This window comes from Colias croceus, chromosome 13 (assembly GCF_905220415.1).
Source record: "Colias croceus chromosome 13, ilColCroc2.1".
Taxonomy (NCBI): domain Eukaryota; kingdom Metazoa; phylum Arthropoda; class Insecta; order Lepidoptera; family Pieridae; genus Colias; species Colias croceus.
The window spans coordinates 6,666,015-6,687,543 of record NC_059549.1 but is presented as its reverse complement, the minus strand read 5'-3'; the positions used below and the strand labels follow the sequence as shown (position 1 = coordinate 6,687,543).

At 32.1% G+C, this 21,529-nt stretch overlaps 1 protein-coding gene across 1 annotated transcript; it reads right to left on the bottom strand.

The window, feature by feature from the left end:
• Window positions 1–5,640: 5,640 nt before the first annotated feature.
• LOC123697053 (protein GVQW3-like) lies at window positions 5,641–6,171 on the bottom strand. Its single transcript, XM_045643471.1, has one exon. The coding sequence runs from the start codon at window positions 6,169–6,171 to the stop codon at window positions 5,641–5,643; it is 531 nt and encodes a 176-aa protein (XP_045499427.1).
• Window positions 6,172–21,529: the final 15,358 nt, after the last annotated feature.

Sequence of the window (21,529 nt, the reverse complement as noted above, 5' to 3'; positions counted from 1 at the left end):
TCTTAGTATAAGGACACAACTTACAAAACGTACTTGGGCAGCGCACAACAAATTTAACACAAAATAAATTATAATATTTTCCTCATACTGAAACGAGGATCCTTATTACATTCAGCGGTTTGTAATAAAGAAGGAAATGAAACGAATTGAAGAGCGTGGGTTGGAATCGTGGCCCTGTCTTTATTACGATTACGAGTATTAAAAAATCTTTAATTATCTATAAAAACTCTTCTTTCACATTTATTATTTCTTTTGTTGGTTGAGTAAGGAAATCATGAAATGTTATGATTAGATAGCAGAATTTTTACTGTATTTTCTAGCCCGTGTTTTCGGTATAATACCTAATATGTTTTCTATCTACATACTACTAAGTTTTAGCAATTTCAGTTCAGAACTTTATACGTAAATCAGGAACAAACATTTCTCGAAATCTATACAAACTTTCGGGTTCATAAAATGAAACAGGATTAGGTTGACGATTTTCTAGATCTGGTGAAGTTAGATTATTCATATTTACAAGTATTGTGAAATTGTTTGTTACAATGTATCCTGACACTATTACACATGATATTTATAATGTGTACATATTTGTTTATTTTATGAATATTATTTCCACTCTTCTATTTCGGTCTGTAGCTGTTCTTCAAACAAGGGGGCCACTGAAAATCAGTGCTGTGCCGTTGATGGCACAGCTAAATACTGAGTTGGTCCCTTTTTGCTAAAGGTCTGCCACACTTTTGTCTCTTTCTCTGTTTTTGTATTTCTTTTCTTTTATTATATCTGTTGTTGGCCTTTGGTAAATAAATTCTTTCTTTCTTTCTTTCCTTCTTTCTTTCTTTCCTAGATTAAGTCTCAACGTGTAATTTTTTCAGAGCAATAAAGTATAAATAAATAAACCGTACTATAATGGTTCACAGTTCTCGTCGTGTAAGTAATACCATAGCAAAGTAAATTGGTGTCAAGTATCTATTGCGATTTCTCTGAGGGGAGGTGATGCTCATTTATCGAATGGTTTTACCATTAAAAAGTATACGATTTAATTCAGTCACATGATAAACATAATTATAGTTTTTTTAGTCATTCATATTTAGTATGTTATCTTGAAAGTTTATTTTGATTTTACGGCTTTTTGGTATTTCATATAATAAAATATGTCATATGCATCTATCTAATAGGTAATATAACTCTAAAGCATACAAACAATTTTTCCAAAAATCGTTACATTCCTCGTCTAGATATAAAAATAATTCTGAAATAACCTCCCATATCCCCACCTACAATAGTTCCATAAAATAAAATAAACAGTGAGGCAACAAATTCCTATTGCACTCTTGTATGACTGTAAACGACTTGGAGGTAATTTAATTAACAAAACAGTTCGTACAGCTGCGTTCCGATACCCTTTGCCAAAATCAAAATGTACAATTTATGTAACATCGCGATGCTGAATATTCAAAAGCCAGCCTTTGAAATATCTGCACAAAAGGGGCTTATTTAAGATCCCGGAAAGATGCGAGCAATTCCAATTCTATTTGCTGCAAGTTTAAGAAATTCAATATCAGTTTATGGATACCATCATGTCTCATAAGTCAAGGAATGAGGAAAGACTTTATGTAGCTATCCAAAAATAATTTATTCGTGGAGCGAAGATAGTAAAAAACAAACATTGTTTCCATCGGATTCACAAATTCAAATATTTATTCATTCATCTGAATATCGTTTCAAAGCGCTTTTGAATAGTCAAATTATACCAAATTATAGTCAAATTATATATATAGAATATAGATGGAAGAAGATTTATACGAAAAAGTAAGAAGAACCTAGAAAAAACTTCGCCATTGATCTCTATCTAAATAGGATTAGGCGAGGTTACGAATTTGGGCTCCTGTCCCGTCATATGTGGTGTAAAATGCATGGAATCCAGTAGGTATTTCATACATTTTTGTTTGTTTCGTATTAAAAACTTCTATGGTGTTACTGAACGTTAAAAATATACCTTAATATATTCATGAATAGGTATCTTACGTCTAAGTGTAATTCTTAGAATAAATATTTCCGTAAGTTTAAATATACACACATTATTCATAGTCCAACTCAGAAATAGCAGAACTTAAAGTAAAACCTTACTGCTGTAAAATGTATGTTTGAACTAATACAGTAATATATCACAGGCGTGACACAGCATATTCCGCGAGCACTTCTGAATAAAAACCAAGTGTTTCACATCTGGTGCATCTGTATTCTAGTACAACTAAATACAGTAACGTGCTCATAACAGCACGCTTTTCCTAGTACGAATATATGACCTGGTTTACAAAAATATATTACCTATACTGTTAAGGCGTAAAGTCGCCGTAGTAGGCCATTGCGAAGGAAAAGGATCAAATTCACAAATGCCATTTAATTTCAGTATTTCGTCATTATCATGAATCATGATGAATATACGAATCGAATATCATGATACGAATAGTAAAAATACTTTTTAAGAATTAACTTTACATTTGCTTTAAATTGTCCATTATTTAAACACGATGTTCACTTCTAAGAGAGACATGAGTCCCTAATTTTAAAGACGAGATGATAGCGGTTGTGAAAAAGACGGCCATCAGACCTATAAAGTACAAATACAATATTACGATTTCACCATTAGTATAATCACTATCCCACTGAAGTTGGCAGTGGGCAAAGACTCTCAAGAAAATATATTTTGAAAGTGCAATGAAGACGGAGTCTTGAATGAGCCCGTTCGCAGCGAGATAAAACCATTTTAGCACAGAAGATCGACGCTAAGGAGTAACCTTTTAAATTCTTTTGTTGTATAATGTAGTTAAAAGCCTGGATAATGATGTTACTTGCTCACATCATTATTGTCTTATGTAAGCTGTATTTTAAAATGCATAATGTATATAACAACAATATGTACATAACCTATAATCCATGTAACACTATGAATATAATGGCTAGTAACCAAGTTTTAAAATCACATTTACGTTTTATTTTATGAAATTTAAAATGTCAGTCTAAACAACATTAGATCAATAATCTTAACACGCAACAGAAATTGAAAGTAAAAATTTTAATAGTACCTACTGAAACTATCGCTGGAAATATCAGAGAATTCTGCACGTTCGATACGAGCTCTACTTTGATCACATTGACATATTACCGTATTCCTTTTCTGTGCATACCTATTGCTTCACAGAAATCGGTTTAGAAATTTTCATACAAAAATTATTGGAACGTGTGAATTCTCGTTGCACCTGTCTTTTGAATTCGTGCCGTTATTTTCCAGAATTTGAAGTTATTCTGTAATCTGTAATCTGTAGGTATTCTGTGTGTATCTATAAGAAAGTTATTCTTTATTTTAAAATAATCTATTATTAAATTCTAGTTTATTAGAAAGTAAGTATAATTTATTTTGATGCAAACTCTATGTACAAATTTCCCCAATTTGTATTTGACTGCATTAATTTCATTTTTATTCATTTCACATTGAATAAGTTTATTATCTACTTACCTCCACGATTATCGTGTACATGTAAACACACATTTAATTAGTCCTACTAACATCATATCATATGTCTATGCAAGTCTGCAATAGACGTAGAGAGACGTAGAGCTTCATAATAACCACGCTCATTGAAATCGATTGATGGTTGAGTGCCTTTGCTACCCAAGCTCCCATATTTTTCAAAAAGATCAGTATCTATCCTACAAGGTAACTAGTAAAACATGATAACGAAATTATTCTGTCGTCAAAACTTAATTTGCATACTCTCGTATGTGTAATAAAAATACCTGAATATTAATAAAGTACCACTTTAATGGCCTATTATATTTCGTCGCGATGATAATTAAATTAAATTTCGATTAAAATAAGTCATTTAACACGTTATAACAATAAAATTAAAAGCCGTAAATTACGTATTCACGAATTTCGAAACACACGCGTTAAACGTTCCGCCGCTGTTTCGTTGTGTTTAAAACAATGAGAGCTTGAGGCCGGAAACGCGGGCGGGCTGTTTGCAAAAAATATTCAATTTACATGGAGTGCTTTTATATAGCTAAAAGGATAATAAATTTAAATAAATGATAATGTGCTTTGTATGCATTGGAAAGCTCATAGAAAGGTTACTACGCATTTATACTGAGATGCGAATTTTTAAGTAGGCTTTTGTGAAGTAAATTACTTCGGTTGATGCCTTTTGATGTATGCTATAGAAATATCTCTAGCTTTCTCCTGATATTTAAAAAAGATTCAAATACATAATATTTTAGTACAAAAATTTTTATACAATGCCATCTAGTAAATAATGAAGCAAAGCTAAAAGGTAATGACTTTCAGCTTTGCCTAGTTTTTTTTCTAAAAACATGTCAAACATCAAACATATAAAATATGCAAGATCTTAGTGCAAGATAATATATGTAAAATATAATAACATCATATTTCCATAAATTCAACATAATTGTAGTTATGTCTATATTTATTACACAAAAAATGGGCTAATAGCAATCCTAATTTCTATTCATTTTAATCGATGACACAGTCCTTCTGCTAATTATATGCAGGTTTTAGTCTAAAAAACGGTTACTACAAAGCAAGCGATGTCAGGATTCTGAATATTTATGACTATCAAGCCTTTCCCGAGCCGCGCAAAAAAGCTAAAATATCTATCTAGCCTACAAAGGTCCGGATCAATAGCTTTCACGACGGATTGAACGATGTGAAATATTTACATCGTAAAAACTTTCGAAATAATATCGATGTTGTATTATAGTAGTGGGTAAAAAATAAAGATGTATGATGGGAAACTGCAATTGTGAATATGCGAATGCCTAAGCATAGCGTAAAAATAACAATTTGCTACAATCTAGATTATTAGGTTCTAGCTTCGCCCCGCGGTTTCAATCGCATTGCTTCGCTCCTGTTAGTCTAAAGGTCCAACTTTCTACTTTCAATATGTCAATATCCACCCATTAGGTGATGATTATATATAGCTTATACCTTCCTCGATAAATGGACTATCTAACACCGAAATAATTTTTCAAATTGGACCAGTAGGTAGTTCCTGAGATAAGCGTGTTCCAACAAACAAACTCTTCAGATTTATTATATAAGGATACTACTCTGTCAAGAAAGTACCGGGAAAATATCAATAATACACAAAAATTTTGTTATTCATCCAAATTTATTTTATCGCCTTCAAAGTATGCTCCTTTAGAAACTATACACTTACGCCAACGAATAATCCAATCATCAAAACATTTTTTAAACGCTGTTTCCGAAATGGAGTTCAGTTCTCGCCGCGAATTCTCCTTTATGTCTTCTACCGATTGAAAACGGGTGCCACGAAGTGGTAATTTGAGTTTAGGAAAAAGAAAGTAGTCGGCTGGAGCCATATCTGGTGAATACGGTGGTTGCTCGATGGTATTTGTTGAGTGTTTGGACAAAAATTCGTTCACAATGATGGCCTTGTGCGAAGGCGCATTGTCGTGATGCAATATCCAAGAATTTTCTTTCCACAAAACTGGCCTTTTTCGTCTAATTTGTTCTCTTAAACGCCGCATAACGCCAAATAATATACTTTATTTACCGTTTGACCTTCTGGCAAGAATTCCGAGTGCACAACACCGCGATAGTCAAAGAAAACAGTCAACATGACCTTGACTTGTGATCGACTTTGACGTGGTTTTTTTTGGTTTTGGTTCAGTTGGAAGACGCCATTCCGAAGCTTGTTGACTAGTTTGCATGTCAAACTCGTAAACCCACGTCTCGTCACCAGTACCAATGCGTTTCATGAATGTTGGGTCGGTATTGACTCGTTCTAGCATGTCCTCAGCGACTCTCATGCGATTGAGTTTTTGAAGAAAATTCAGGTCTTTTGGGACTAGCCGGGCGGCAACACGTTTCATACCCAAATGATTACTTAAAATGGTACGGATCGACTCGTGAGATACAGAAAGATCGGCGGCCATCTCTCTCAAACTTGCATGAGGATTTTCAGTCACTATTTCCTTCACTTTTGCAATGTTAACTTCAGTTGCAGATGTTGATGGCCTACCAGAGCGAGGCAAATCTTCCATCACATCTCGACCATTTTTGAACGCTTTGTACCACTCATAAGCACGTGTTTTTGATAAAGTCGATTCACCATATGCCTTCTGTAACATTTTCAGTGTCTCCGAACACGAAATTCCATTGGCGATGCAAAATTTAAGACAAACTCTTTGTTCGATGTTTTTGTCCAAACTAAAAACAGCACTGTTTTTAATTTAAATGACAGATGCTACTCAAACTCCGCGCCAAAATGGAAAACAGTTGTACCAACCTAACAACAACGAAAAAAACAAAAATTTGAATTTGGAACCATAAACAAATCATTCATTCCCGATACTTTGTTGACTGAATGTAAATTCCAGATTCCGATCTACAATTATTTTTATCGTTAATGTTTATAACTACAAAACACACTTTATCTTCTTAAATAATATTAATACAGCAATGTATAGTAAAAAATATAAAGCGTGGATCACATTTAACCAATTCAAATTTCACGATTAAAAAGAAAACAAGCGTAAATTTTCTAAACATGTCCAGTTATAAGTAAGTTTGGAACAATCTAGAACATAAAAGACAAGGGATGCAATCGAGTGAGTTGAACGTGACTTGATAAGCTATCGTGTGAGAAAACACCTTGACTACGGAGTTAGGGCTATCAAACTACTTCAAGAACCTTACGAAATTATTATTAAGAAATTATATGAAAACGATAGATACTGCTAAAATAAGGATACTATCTATACATACATAATATTTGTAATACTTCAATTGTAACGTTGCGCATTTTTATAGACCCCATAACAAAACCCTATAAAGACTGATCTATATCTATACATATAATAAAATCGTAGGAAAGCCAAAACTGTACATTGAATATTTTTTTAAAAGAATACTTGATCCATGATCTATAATCGATATAGAAACCAAAAACATAGTTTTTAGAATTTTTGTCTGTTTGTCTGTTTGTCTGTTTGTCTGTATGTATTTCCGAGCTAATCTCAGAAAGTACTGCATAGATTTACTTCAAATTTTGCATGAATATTCCTTAGAGGTCGGGTGAGGATAGTTTATACATATTATCATGATATCACCTTCGGGGGAGCAGCTGTGAACCTTTATTTTTCTTACCTATTCTGTGTACTACGACAGCGTACAATTTAAAGACTCATGTTTAAATGTTGGTTTCGAGTAAGCCATGCTATTATCTAGCTTTACAAAATAAAAACTATGTCATTTACGTAATTTGGGCAGAGAAACAGTTAAATGAATCTTAGCAGTATAAAGACAAATTTGAAACAGCGCCATCTATGTAGTGTTATAAAAATCAAACACACGTTAAATATATTGGAAATTAATAATAATCAAATGACGCATATATAAATGTTGTTTGACAATATCTAGATTGACACTATAAATTATGCCATTTAAGTAACTTGGGAAGAGAAACATAGTATAAAGAATGTTAGTTGTATAATGTTAATTTTGTAACAGCGCCATCTATGAGATTTCGTAAAAATCAAATCAATTTACATGTTAACACTACTGAACACACTGTTAAAAATTAATAATTTAAATATATGTAATTATGTTATTTATTTATTTAACTCTTTAACCCATATCTTCCGTTCCCTATAAGATATATTTCGTGTAAATAATAAATATACTACATTTTTTTAAAGTGAGGGTAGATTTTTATTACCCTCACTTTAAAAAAATAAAAACTAAAACTAGACACCATTATCTACAGTTAATCTAATGATTGTGTTCATTAGTTACAATTTTAAAAATATTCGTGTTTTATAAATTTACTAGCTTACCGCCCGCGGCTTCGTCCGCTTTGTCTAAAACCTAATAAATTATATACTAAAACCTTCCTCTTGAATCAATCTATCTATTAAAAGAACTGCATCAAAATCTGTTGCGAAGTTTTAAAGATTTAAGCATACAAAGGGACATAGGGACAGAGAAAGCGACTTTTTTTTATAGTATGTAGTATGTAGTTTTATTAATTTATAAAGCAATTGAATGCCATAAAACCAAAAATATCAAATGCAATCTTCGTGTTTTGTGAATTTTCACCATCATGCGTTCCCACAAAAGGTAAGTTGTTACTTATAGGTATTTATTTTTTATAATGATAGCAATTCATGTTTTTTGTTGGTATTATAGGTATTACACTTTTAGAATGAAATAATAAATGATGAATTCTTTTATTATTTTGAGGTGCATTGGGAACAGTAGTTTTTGATAAAATTTTATTTGTAAGTAGCTTTTTTTATAGATTTACAGTTAACTTTAGATTTTTTTATTAACAGATTCAATGCTCATAAAATTATATCGCCTTTGGAAGACGATTTCTGCTGATATTTTTACTACACCACTTGAAAATTGATGATTTGATTAAGTGGAAATTAGTAATCATCCGCTTCGTCAATTTTTGACTGAAGTTAATGTCCAACGTCCAATGGTTCAATCATTGGAAGTATCTCGGGAAATTTTGGAGGATATTCTTCAGGAAGGAGAGGAGGGGCAGCCAACCATATATCAAACTACTACGTTTTAGTACCGAAAAAAATATTATTGCCAAATGAAACGTAAATTTTGCACTCACAACTTTACAAGTAATGTTTTTATTTTGACTTTGGGTTAGGTTATCTGATTATAATATTTATCGTTATGGCTATCGAGGTACCGACCATACTGGGATCAGAGTACATGATATACAGTTCATCATCCAGGATTGCTAAGAGCATTTTCACACTGAAAAAGATGTTTTCTTTGAATCGTAGTTGCTTCATTTATTTATTTTTAATCATTTTACATAATATGTTTTATATTTTATACATGTATCATTTTCAGTATTGTAGATAAAATAAATTATGTAACGGTTTTATAAGAAAACACATTATATTTATTAGGTGACGGTGATTTCTTCCAGGCAAAAGATATTCATCAGCTCAATAAAATTGAATAGTATGTTGTTAGTTATTCTTTAGATTCACAATTTTAATGAGCATTTCCGCATGCAAGTTGTATCGTAGTTTAGATATACATATCATAACTTTTACATATTAAAGTTCCAACAAAACCCTCCAATTTTTGAGTAGAGTTGAGCAAGATAATTTTAAAAATGTGCCGTGTTAAGTATTATAGAAAAGGTAAGTTCGTTGGTAATTATTATTTCTTCTTCATTTACATGTTGTTAGTAAAAATAAACTTTGACTAACAGTCAAAGTAGTCAAAGTATATTTTAAGTAATACTACTTAATATCTATTATACTTATGTTCAGTATTTATCTGTATTATTATTGCTTGACAATTAATATATTTTTATGTCGTATACCAAATTATAAACATAAGTTTGATGTGTAATTAGCTGGATTTATTTTAACACACTCACAGACTTATATTTTATGTTAAAAGAGTGTTAATAGTGTAAATCATAATATATTTTTTCACAATTAAAAATAATCCTTTTTTCTGATGGTGTTGGCATTGAATTAAACCGCACTGTCGTTTCGTTCACAGTGTGTTATGAGGAGCATAATATTCGGTCCTCATAATATCATAAAAAATCTGTGCGAAAACAATAAACACGTGTGAGGCCCTCACGGCAGATCGGGGCGGTCTGACGCGAAGTGGGGACAGCGTTGTCACTGTATCGCTCTTGCCACGCTGGTCAACAGACTTATTCGATAGTTCAGTTTTGTATTAAGACCGCTGGCTGTGACAACCAACCCGTGAGACAACCAAACCCGGTCTCCCCTACTATCCCGTGAGACCGAAACCTTCACTGAGAGGGTATGACGTCTCACAGCTGATCGCAAACGGCATATTGTACTATCCCGTGAGACCGAAACCCTCACTGAGAGGGAATTACGTCTCACTACTGATCACGACAGTCATATTTTATCTCGAGAATCTGAAACTTTGCTCAATACGAAGACCGTTTGACAAATGATAGGGTGCATCATAATATTATTCGATCTCTTGAAGATGAACATGAGCATAAGCAATGACTAGAGTAGGGACGCGAATATTACAATTATATGAGACAAGAACGATTAATAAGTTTGTTTATTGAAAGATTAAGAATTGAAACTATTCGGTCTCTGGAAACGTACGAATAGCGAGAGGCCCGTCTTACTGCAGACAGATTTCGTCATGAGGTAAACTATCTGTACGAATTCGGTGGTGTAGTCTGACAAATATAAAAGTGGGTTTGCTCACACAATTGATTACAGATCATCTTCTGTATAGGCGATATTAACGTAGTATGTTCTTTTTGTAATGCTTTAAAGTGTAGTAAGGAGTCGGCTTTCGTTTGAAGATACACCGGTACCTTTGATGATCCTTTGGTGCTCAATAATTATCAGAAGGTCTGTTCATGCTTACTTTTAAGATACAAGGTCAAGTTTACCTTTTGATAGGATCCCTTTTGCCTGAAGGCCAACCTAAGTTTGTTTAAATATATTTTGTATTCGACTACAACGAATAGTGGAGTACAAGAAATCAATATTTCTCAAATTTAAAACTGAACTCATTTCACAATTTTAGAACAGGTTAATTCGTGTGTATGCAGTTTTAAATCGACATTAGAAGCTTTTCCTCAAGATGGTGATATCGGCACTCAGGAACTCCCTGGACGTGTTATAACGCCCAGGCCACAGTATTACAATTTTTCCTACAGTAGGGCGACGAATGTATTTTCGCATAGCAACGGAGGGGAACTCGCGGGGGGTCAAGTGACGCGGGCAACGTACCACAAACATGCTTAGTTTGTGGTACCGAGTGCGAAATATATTCATCGTGTTTTTAGTAAAGTTACTATGTAAACTAACGTAATTTAATATGTACTTAGGTACATGTTCTATAATGGTGTGCTCAAACTGTTAATCTACATTTAATTTAGATTATTATTTGATACTAACTACTAAGTAATGTAGAATTTAAATCACATTCATTCATGTTTTCTTCAGATTTTAAGATTTTCTTATCAGTGTTCAATTTTAATGTAGTTAAATTTATAAGAGACTATAATTAAGAACATTTTAAAATAAATTGTCACGTATTTTTTTTTAAACTACGAATGACGAAAAACGACCTAATCGCGGACGAAGTCGCGGGCAACAGCTAGTTGACTCATAAATTACTAACACCAGAAATTAGCATTTATGCATCAAACCATTCAAATAGTCTTTACATTAATTTATCATCGATGTTTATTTAATTATTATAACAACACTCTGATTTCTATTAAATATAATTAATAAGCAATCATTATAAAACCCCAGTATAAAAAACACATTGCGAATAGAAATAAAATTTGATAAGTTAGAATAATACTAAAAGTAACCCTACTGGTGTGACCTCGACCCCATTTGACCCAATTTCTTTTTAACGACTGCTACACCGATCGTTCCTTGAAAATCGGCTCACATCTGCTTATCAAAACTGTAACACCAGAATAATGATAACGTTAATAGTTTATGTTAAAAATTAATGACATGAAGTGCTTTGGCAGAATTTCGAATATTAATTCCACCAGAGGATTATTTTAAGATACTGTGACAATGTTCTTTTTATTCGTATCAGTTTAGGTATGAATTTTACTTAATTTTTTTTGGAATTTCCTTCAATTGGCAATTATTTCAAATAATCTACTAAAATGTATTCTTAAAAGCCTTCTGTGTTGTATAAATGTAGAGCTAGCTAATCGAGATTCGAGCTAGGGAAAAGGTACCATGAATATATTATTATTATTCAAAAATAAAGACTACTAATATACTTAATAGTAGACTTTATTGCACACTCAGAAGATCACCTACGGCATTATCCAAACCATTTATAATAAATATCACGGAATATGAACCAGCGCACATTCCAGTTTTCTGTATTTTAATTTAAACGTTGGATTCCTAAGCTTTGAACTGAATTGCTTCGTACAATTACTGCTATAATTTGTTGATTTAACCTCTTGAAAAATAATAAGGTAAAATATAAATTGGATTTTAAAGATGAAATTCAATAATTTTAGCAGTCATAAATGAAACAAATTGAACATAAATATTAGATATGGATAAGAATAAATAGACAATAATTTTTTATAATACTTTCCTCGATCAAAAGCCTACTATCACAATAAAAAAGAAAATACGAACATATTAAGCTATTATGTAAATTAAATTTCATCTTCATAATCCGACAATACGTAATCCATTTTGCATTGCTAACTCGACAAAGTACCTTTTCCCTAATCGTCCTTGATATGAAATTAATTTTCTATGCAGAAGACACGCGTTTCTCGTATAATTTAATTTATTTGTCCATTAGTAGAATAGAGAGCTGAGACATAGATATGAATCAAGTCTTCGATAAATTGGGCAGTAAGATATTAAATAATGCACCGGAATTAATGTTCGGTAGCTTTCCAGTAGTACACTATTTTATGAAATCGATGCAGTACTCTTTACATTAAATACTAAGAAACAAACAATCAAATAAAGATTTGACATTTTCAGATAAAGAGGAAGGCCTCCATCTTTAACTAAGAATTGCTTTAATATTAGCAGTTTAGCAAAAAATAAGATGAGCTATGTACTGATGTAATGAGTATGAAAATAAATCTATCATCCTAAATTATAAAGCCTATCTATATAATTATATTTTATACAAAAGTGGGTCTTAACGAATTTTAATGGAGAAAAAAGTCAATAGAACTTTAACACCAAATTGAATAAAACTCATGTAATATAAAATTTACTAGAAATTTATTTGCGGAGGTCGCACAAATATAAGATTATAATGTAGGTAAATAAGTTAACGCCTACACGACTTATCGAACTTGATTGATGAATATAACGTTAGGTAGAGTGATAAATAATAAATTTAATGTTTTACCCCATAAACGGATTTTTCTAAAAAGCTACAAAATAATGTCCCTTATTTATTCTGATTAAACTTCTTATAGTGAAGAAAATTTAAGAAGATTTTCTGTCATTTCCCGCTACTGAACAATACATTTTCCTGGCTAATAAAATTGTAAATAAAAGGGTAGCAGAGCATCTTGTTTGAAACAAAGTTAATGTTCACTTAAACTAGATTTCAGACAGACGAGGAAGTCGGGGCTAAGCATGCGGGACAAAGGGCATCGCCCGCCCAGACGAGAACTGAGAGCATATTTAACATTGGAGATGTCTGAGCGAAAATATATGAGAAATTTTGTGTCCATGTCAACTAATTTTAGAAACAATTGCCAGAGATGTAACAGGACAAGCGTGTTTAAAATCTGAGGCAAAGCAGTAACAATAATTATTTTTTGTATATTTTCGCCTCTGTTAACTGTGTGAGTATTAATTAAGATTTTAAAAAATTATCGTTTTTTTTCTGGTGTCTTAAGTTTTTCAGCAGTAATAGACTTGAGTAGTTTCTATTCACCCTATCGGTATTTAGTTATCATTTGTATTGTGTGAATTTGGTCCCTATGTTATCTGCCATGCTATACTCAATTTATTGGTCTTAAATGAAAAGCTTTTTTAAAACCGGTACACAATAATTTATTCACAATCGTCACGTGTTTTCCGCCAAACTCTTTATTCAGAGGGCTTCTTTGTCATCGTCTTTTCATTTATTTAAAACCACTAACGTATCCTAAAGTCAGACTGTCAATGTAACAAGAGATCCACATTGTACAATTGAATAAACCTTTATTTATTCTGGGCTAGTATTGGCTGCCGATCCAATATCAGGCCGAGTAAAATATATTATGCAAAATGTACTGTCTTTTAAATTGTCCGCTACATGACTTTTACATTATCGGTATGATTCATTCAGTTTGCTTAGAATAAGGTAAGAAATAATTATGCAGCACTTCTATAATTCGGTCGCCCATCGTCATTCTAAAATGATAGTACCTACTACTACTAATTATTTAAGTACCTAGTATCTAATAATTTGAGTAGAGTTACATAATCCAAAATAAATACATATAAAAAACCTTTTTTAATTATTTAAATTCAGCTTTTATAAAGTTTCTTCAGTTGTTCTCGAATTACGGCGCCAGAGGGACGAAGACTTCGAAGTCCAATAAACAACTCTTTACTTTAATTGAAAGAAAATCTTTCCGACAGTTCATAAACTGACCTCAATAGAGACTGGTGTTTGTTCTTAAATAACTATGTATTTTAGGTTCAAAATCGTGTAACAAGATCAGTGGGAATATGCAAAATGTGGCACGATAAGTTATTACATCTAATAAGCAAGGCCAATGTTTCACAGTTTAATTGAAAATTTAATATCATGCACAGCTTGCCCGAATATTGGCTTTGCCATTCACGCCACCCCCATATTTAAGCTGAAATGTTTCAAAATTTCCTCGTCTTTGTCGGATACTGAATCGAACGCTGATGATATTCATCACTTATTACACAGTCTAAACCATTCAGACACGTCTGAATGGTGTACAACTTGACATGCGGAGCTTTGCTTAAAATTATTCTGCAAACTACAGTTCTGCAAGCTATAATTGTTCGTGAAGGAATTCAAATGTGCTTTATAGCCAGAATTTTTAAATGAATTGCACAAAGTTATACCCTACACAATTATTTTCAATTTCGACTTTTGAATATTTTAATATTTTATAAGACCTGTTTATATTAATACAAAACACCAATCAGTAAATATTTGTTACAATTAAAAAAGATCTTTTTAAATACATGAAAATAAGCTAGCTTTAACGAGCTTATTTTTATTTGCAATTGATTTTTAATATCGGTTATCGGCTTATAGTATTCGTGCCAGAGATTTTAACGTAAATATTGTGCAGCTTTCGTGTTGGTGGATAAGTCGATTCGAGGTTACCACTTGCTCTCTATTACGTAGGCGATATGGAAATATAAAAAGCTGAAAATTAAATGGTTATAACGTTTTATTATTTCTCAGAAAAAACGTGTTTGAGTTTACCATTTCGTATGAATCTGTCAAAGAACAGTATGAAAGTGTACTTTTAGGGTAAAAGTATAATTGCATAATATTATGAACTTACTAAAACTACAAAGAAAGAAGATAACTTAGATAGAGCACGTTTAATACGTCTAACCTAGCCTTGAAAATGAAGGGTTCTCATTAGAAAACCGACGACTATAAAGCAAATTAATTAGCAACAGCTTTTTCAGACTTTTCTGGCTTAAAACAATTCTTTAATGTTTTCATGATTCAAATTATCGTAGAAATCTACTCGTATTCATTTTTTGTAGATATCCAGTGATATTCCTAACAAACTACATTAATGAATACAAAAAATTAATACAAATACCTAATACAGAATGACAATCTGTCAATTGTTAAATGAAAAAAATATTTGTTTTTTATTTTTTTTAGCGGCAACGGCAGGTGCGACTTTTAAAATTAATCTTTAGTTAGGTTAGGTAATAGCTCAACTCAAAGCGTTAGATATACAAAAATGTTTATGCTGTAAAGTGCTGCATTCAAAATATTTCAAATTGGCTTGAATTCCCATATTTGTTTTTACGACATTTTTTGATATCGACGTCACAAAATATTTGCTTTTATTAACCGACTTCAAAAAAAGGTCAATCAATTCGACCGGTATATATTTATTTTTTTATGTTTCTGAACCGATTTACGTGATTCTTTTTTTGTTCGATGCGGAATAGTTTCGAATTGGTCCCATAAAAAATTCTTGAAACTTGTTTGGCAAGATTTAAAGACACCAAAATCGTCGCCTTACCCAAGACGTGATGGTAGTGTCATGATGCGACATTGCCTACGCGCTCAACGAGCCTAAAGAAGTTTTACTTCAAAACTGTTTACACAATGCTTGAAACTGAAAGATTAAAAGGTAAAAAATAAATAAAACGAGATCGCTCCCGTACTTTAAACCATCCTTAATTACATAGTTCTAGTGTAGCAAAGCAAAAGCTAAATTCTGTTCAAAGACTGAAATCTTTGACGTAATTATCATAATATGGGGGTTGAAAATTTAATTATATTTAATTAACAAGCGCTCGCAGCGCTACAATCCATTGAACGTGAGATGGCATTTTCTCTCCAATCATTTTGGTTAAATTTTATTTAGGTCAACTTCAACTACCAGTGATTTTTGAATGTACTAAATACGTAGTAGAACCGATATCGACTGTACGATGTTAAATTGGTTGCAACTTGCAAGTACCGAAAATAACATTTCCAATGGTTAAATCGATCGTTATAGGAGTAAGGAGAGCAGTGAATTCTTAAAAAAAACTTATATGTTATTAAGTCTAAACCATATAACAGAAAGAGGAAATTTTCTATCGTTTGAGTATAAAAGCGAGTCATTTTAACTAAGAGTCATACTAAATGAACATGAACATAATACAAGTGTCATTTTATGTGTAAGTACGATGTTTGGTAGTATACTAAAATATGAATTGCGCATAACAAACATTTCTTTGCCATATATATCACTATTTAATTATTTATACATTCGCTGTGGGTTTTATTGCATAGTAAACCAATCATATCCAGTAGTAGTAATATAAACAACGATTATTGAGGAACCTTTTCTTTCTGTATTACGTATCGGTACTATCATATCGGTCGTCGAAACGTCTGTTACTTATTTAATTACTCACAAAGATATTATGTAACATTAGAACGGGAAAAATGCCGCCTACTTGTGAATTTCCCACAAACGGTGTGGGCGGCAAACAATCGAATTGACCTCTTTAATTTATGCCTTGGAAGATCAACCATCAACCTCTGTTTATATCACTTGTATAACAAGCTTTATCGATTCGAGACAATGGCTATATGGTCAAATAATTTAATAACTCAGGCCCCGGTCGTGGACCGATCGGGCCGCTCGGGGCTCAATGGGTTAATGGATTTAAGTTTTTTTGGTAACATCTATCAGCATAATTATCAGCTTCATGTGTGTGGGAAATGGGAAGTCAAGGCTAAAATACGACAGAATAAGTGTATTTCATTCGAACGCAATGAAGATTTAACTAAGTATTGTCTGGAAGAAATCGCTCTTAGTCATAAGACCCCTAATAGTTCTAAGTTTAAGCTATATTTAAGTTGTGTTTGTATTATTTATTTTATCTTTAAGTGCAATAAAGTATTAATAAATGTATAAAAAAATAGCTAAAAAAAACTTACATAACAACTCACTTTAATACAAAACAAAAAGGCAAACGTGTAAAGGAACTACGATTTCCAAATTGAAACAAATGACATCCAGTAGTTTCGCGTCAACTCACATAAAGTTTAACGTGAAAAATCGCGCCACTATAACAAGTAATAGTTGGGAATGGACGAGATAAATAACATTTTGTGGTTGCTGAAAAACCACAGATAGCAAACAAATTTGAGGTGCGTGATTATAATTATTCGACAAATGTACAATGTACATATCATCGTTATCATTAGATTGTAATGGTTTTAAAATGTATTAAATCATTATTAAAAAAGGTAAGACTGAAGTTTAATATTTAAGATAGCTACGAATCTTCTTCTGACGCTTATGAGATTTCCGTTTTAATTAAATTCATTTATTCATACTACATACTACAAAGACTAAAACGAATGAATACGTTATTAACTAAGTTCATTTAAAATCTAGTTAACTAAAAGACTGAGACCATAATAAAAATCACCCAGTTGTCTGTTCTAAGTTTCTAACGCCCACTCAATGGATCCCGTATGAAAGTGTTACCAAACACACACCCACGCACTTCTTTCTCTACAATATTTCAAGCAGATTGAGCAATAGCTTCATTGAAAACTGAAAAGTATTGTATTAAAAAGACATGTTACCATACACTAAGATTTTTATCTAATGTGCGCTTAGTTGTTAGTGCATTTTTGTCATTTATTTAAAAGAAGCGACAATGGCTTGAATGGCTTTAATTTTTACCCGACTACGGCAAAGCAAAAGGAGGGTTATGATTTTGACAGGCTATGTATGTATGTATGTATGTATGTATGTATGTATGTATGTATGTATGTTCATCTGTTCCCTCGTAACGTCTAAACAACTTATCAGAATTTGACAAATGACATATCATTAGAAGCGTCTTAATTGTCCGCTGGTTAGGCTATATAGGGTTTCACAAAATCTAATGTGGCGTCCTCTATCGGAAAAAACATACAGAGTAAAAAAATAAAGTTAAGATAAATATCCCGTGTTTGGTATCATTTGAAAGCGCTTTCCTTGTACATTTTGAATATATATATATTACTAGTATTTGCTCGTGACTTTACCTGTATTCATGGGCTGATTGCATATAATTCACATCTTTTCGTCCATAGCTTCTTTATTAGTTCATCAGTTTAACTTTTGTTAATATTATGCCCCCAAATACACTTTAACACCAAAATAGTACAAATAATATAAAGTGAAAAAACTAAAACCCAACTACGACAATAACCGGCGCTGAAAAAGTATAAAACAAGATTTCAGAATACTGAACTGAACAAAGTTGCTAATGTAGTTGCAAGTAAATGGACACAGTAGACTCTACCAAGATGCCTTCGTTGTAAATTGACAATAATGTCATACAATACTATTCTGAAGTATGCAATATTCCACTATGTAAAGATAAATTTTCATGTTTGGAAAGGCGTAGTCACACGTTACATAATATACCTATCTACCGTAGCACTTCAACAACGTGTGACTACGCCTTTCCAAACATGAAAATTTATCTTTACATAGTGGAATATTGCATACTTCAGAATAGTATTGTATGACATTATTGTCAATTTACAACGAAGGCATCTTGGTAGAGTCTACTGTGTCCATTTACTTGCAACTACATTAGCAACTTTGTTCAGTTCAGTATTCTGAAATCTTGTTTTATACTTTTTCAGCGCCGGTTATTGTCGTAGTTGGGTTTTAGTTTTTTCACTTTATATTATTATTTTCAATCCCACAATTTATTCTGTTTACCTTTCGACTTCGTTTTTATTTTATTGCCACAAGTTTACGACCGTATAATATTATCCTGGTCAACCTTGCCAGAATGGTTGATTTTATAATTCAAGTATGTTAAAAATTCTGCATTTACAGTGGAATATTTATATAGTAAAAATGTGCAAATAACATGCGTGGATCGCATTAAATCTGTAAGTGTCAGTTGAGCATGCATCGGCACGAATTGGGTCAAACTCGCATGGAAGTAACCACACCCACTTAGAAGCTGTATTCAGAATTCATCGAGTATCAAACGGTGAGCGAAGGGGATGGGACACCCAATCCTTCAGTTCTGTTTTCCTAATACCTTTGACTTACTGAGTTCCTAGAGAGTTTTTATAATATAATCTGCTTTAGTTTCTGGATGTTTGTGGATGACAAACGTGGTACCTACAATTTTGTCTATAAGATTTATTAAAAATATCTTTTTTTTTAGTAGATATAAAGCAAACAACAACAAAATTCTGAATAAATATGACACATATGTTTATTTAAATTTTGAAGTCAACATTCAACGCGTATGATTTCATAAATAAAAATAAATCCAAATATAAAGATTAAGGATAAGGCGTTAGTCAGTAAAAAATAATGTCAACACTCGCCAAGCAAACTCGGATAATGTTTGATATTTTGCCTCAGTCTCGAGGTTTCCGTACAGAACCCGAATTAATCCCGCTTACTTATACCTGCTTACGCGCTATCATCATTTGCCCTTTCCCAAATATCTTCTGCTTAACTTAACATCGCTTACACAGTACTGCGTGGGCATTATTACTATATTAATTTATTATCAAAGGACCCCTGACTCCTGCTAAAAAATGAAGATCGCCTAATTCTGACTTTTTTAATATTTAAAATAGCAGTATTAAAACGTTTGTAAGTTATTCCTAGAGAGTAGGTACCTAAAAATCTAACTCTCGAGTTTCGTATTGACAAGAGAATTTATGTATAATAATTCAAATTACTGTAAAATAATACAATTTTGAATACACAAATAGCTAAACAGTCAATCTAAGACATAACAAACAATATGCAAATACGATTTAACATTTTGACTCATTAGAATCAGTCTCAGTGAGCTGGACTTTAATTAAATTCCGCAATCAATGCCGCCATTCTGTCGGATATTTAGCATGTTATGGAGCAATCGTTACCTCTCCATGTGACCTTGTTTATCCCCCGCCAGAGTTTATGGGATTGCCTTTATTATTCGGCACATTCAACATATTTTTCGCTTCGGAATTTTCTTGAGGTATAAATATTGCGGTAGCCATAAATTTACTCTATGATCGGTAGAATAATATTGATTCGTATTGAGATTAATATTATTATTAATGAACTACTGGCAGATGCAACAATCTTTTAATAAAGAGAAAAACAATATTTATCTATCCCTGTTGGAAATGGAGAATGAAAGCCGAACATCTACTGTATTTAATGTAAAATCAAACAAAATATTTATATGTAGATTAACGAGGTTTCCGTACTAAATAATAATTTGTAGCATAAATCCAATACCCATCCAATTAATTATTTGCATAAAATATAGATTTGAAATCGTGTTCCTCCAATTAATGTGAGCATTGTTACAACGACATAAAATTCAACCTTCCCATCAAATACAAGGGCCATCTCTAACACGTACTTCATCAAATCGATGATTGGAAATCAAATCCATGCGTCCGTGCTATTTTAATTAACCACTAGTAATATTTGTTTCACTACAGTACATATTCATGGTCTCATCAGCTTACCAGTTAACATTCATCGGAAATTATGACATGATTTTACTCGAAACGATTTTATACACACCTATTTGTTATAATAGAGTTATCAAAATATACTTTTTCTGATATAAAAGCCTTTTCAAAGTCATATTTGCCATAGTAAATAAAAAAAAATAATAATTTACATTTTCAATAGAAGTCTTTCATGGTAAACCTATTAATCTACTTAAATAATTAATTTTCTGAATTCATTATTTTTTAATTGTAATTCAATTTGTAAGTTCTTTAAATGCTAATTGTATGAAATGTACAATTTATAAACTCATAAATGATCAGTCTTCATTTATAAAACCAATATTTACTGTGGGACGCGTTAAACTTGTGATAAAGGCTTATTAGACCACCCAATTTTTAGGGACCCTAACCCTAACTAAGAGTGGTGTAATAAGACTTAGGGAGTTAGTGTCCCGATTTAGGGCGATCGGGTCTGCCCGATCTGCCTAGCTCCCTAAGCGCCCTGCAGATTGGGTAATGTAATAACGTTTAGGGCGGTTAGGGAGCTCAGTTGCCGCGCGACTAGTGCGTGGAGTGGCTGTTTTTGTATGTAAGGTGTCACCAAACTTCCCTACTACAGGTTTATATAACTTAAAAGGGAAGTTCCAAATGTTTGTGACCACACCGCCATGTTAACAAATAAATAAATTGTTTAAATCAATTGTTTTAAAACTCAACAAGTGTTCAAATTGTTCTGCACCTACTCTA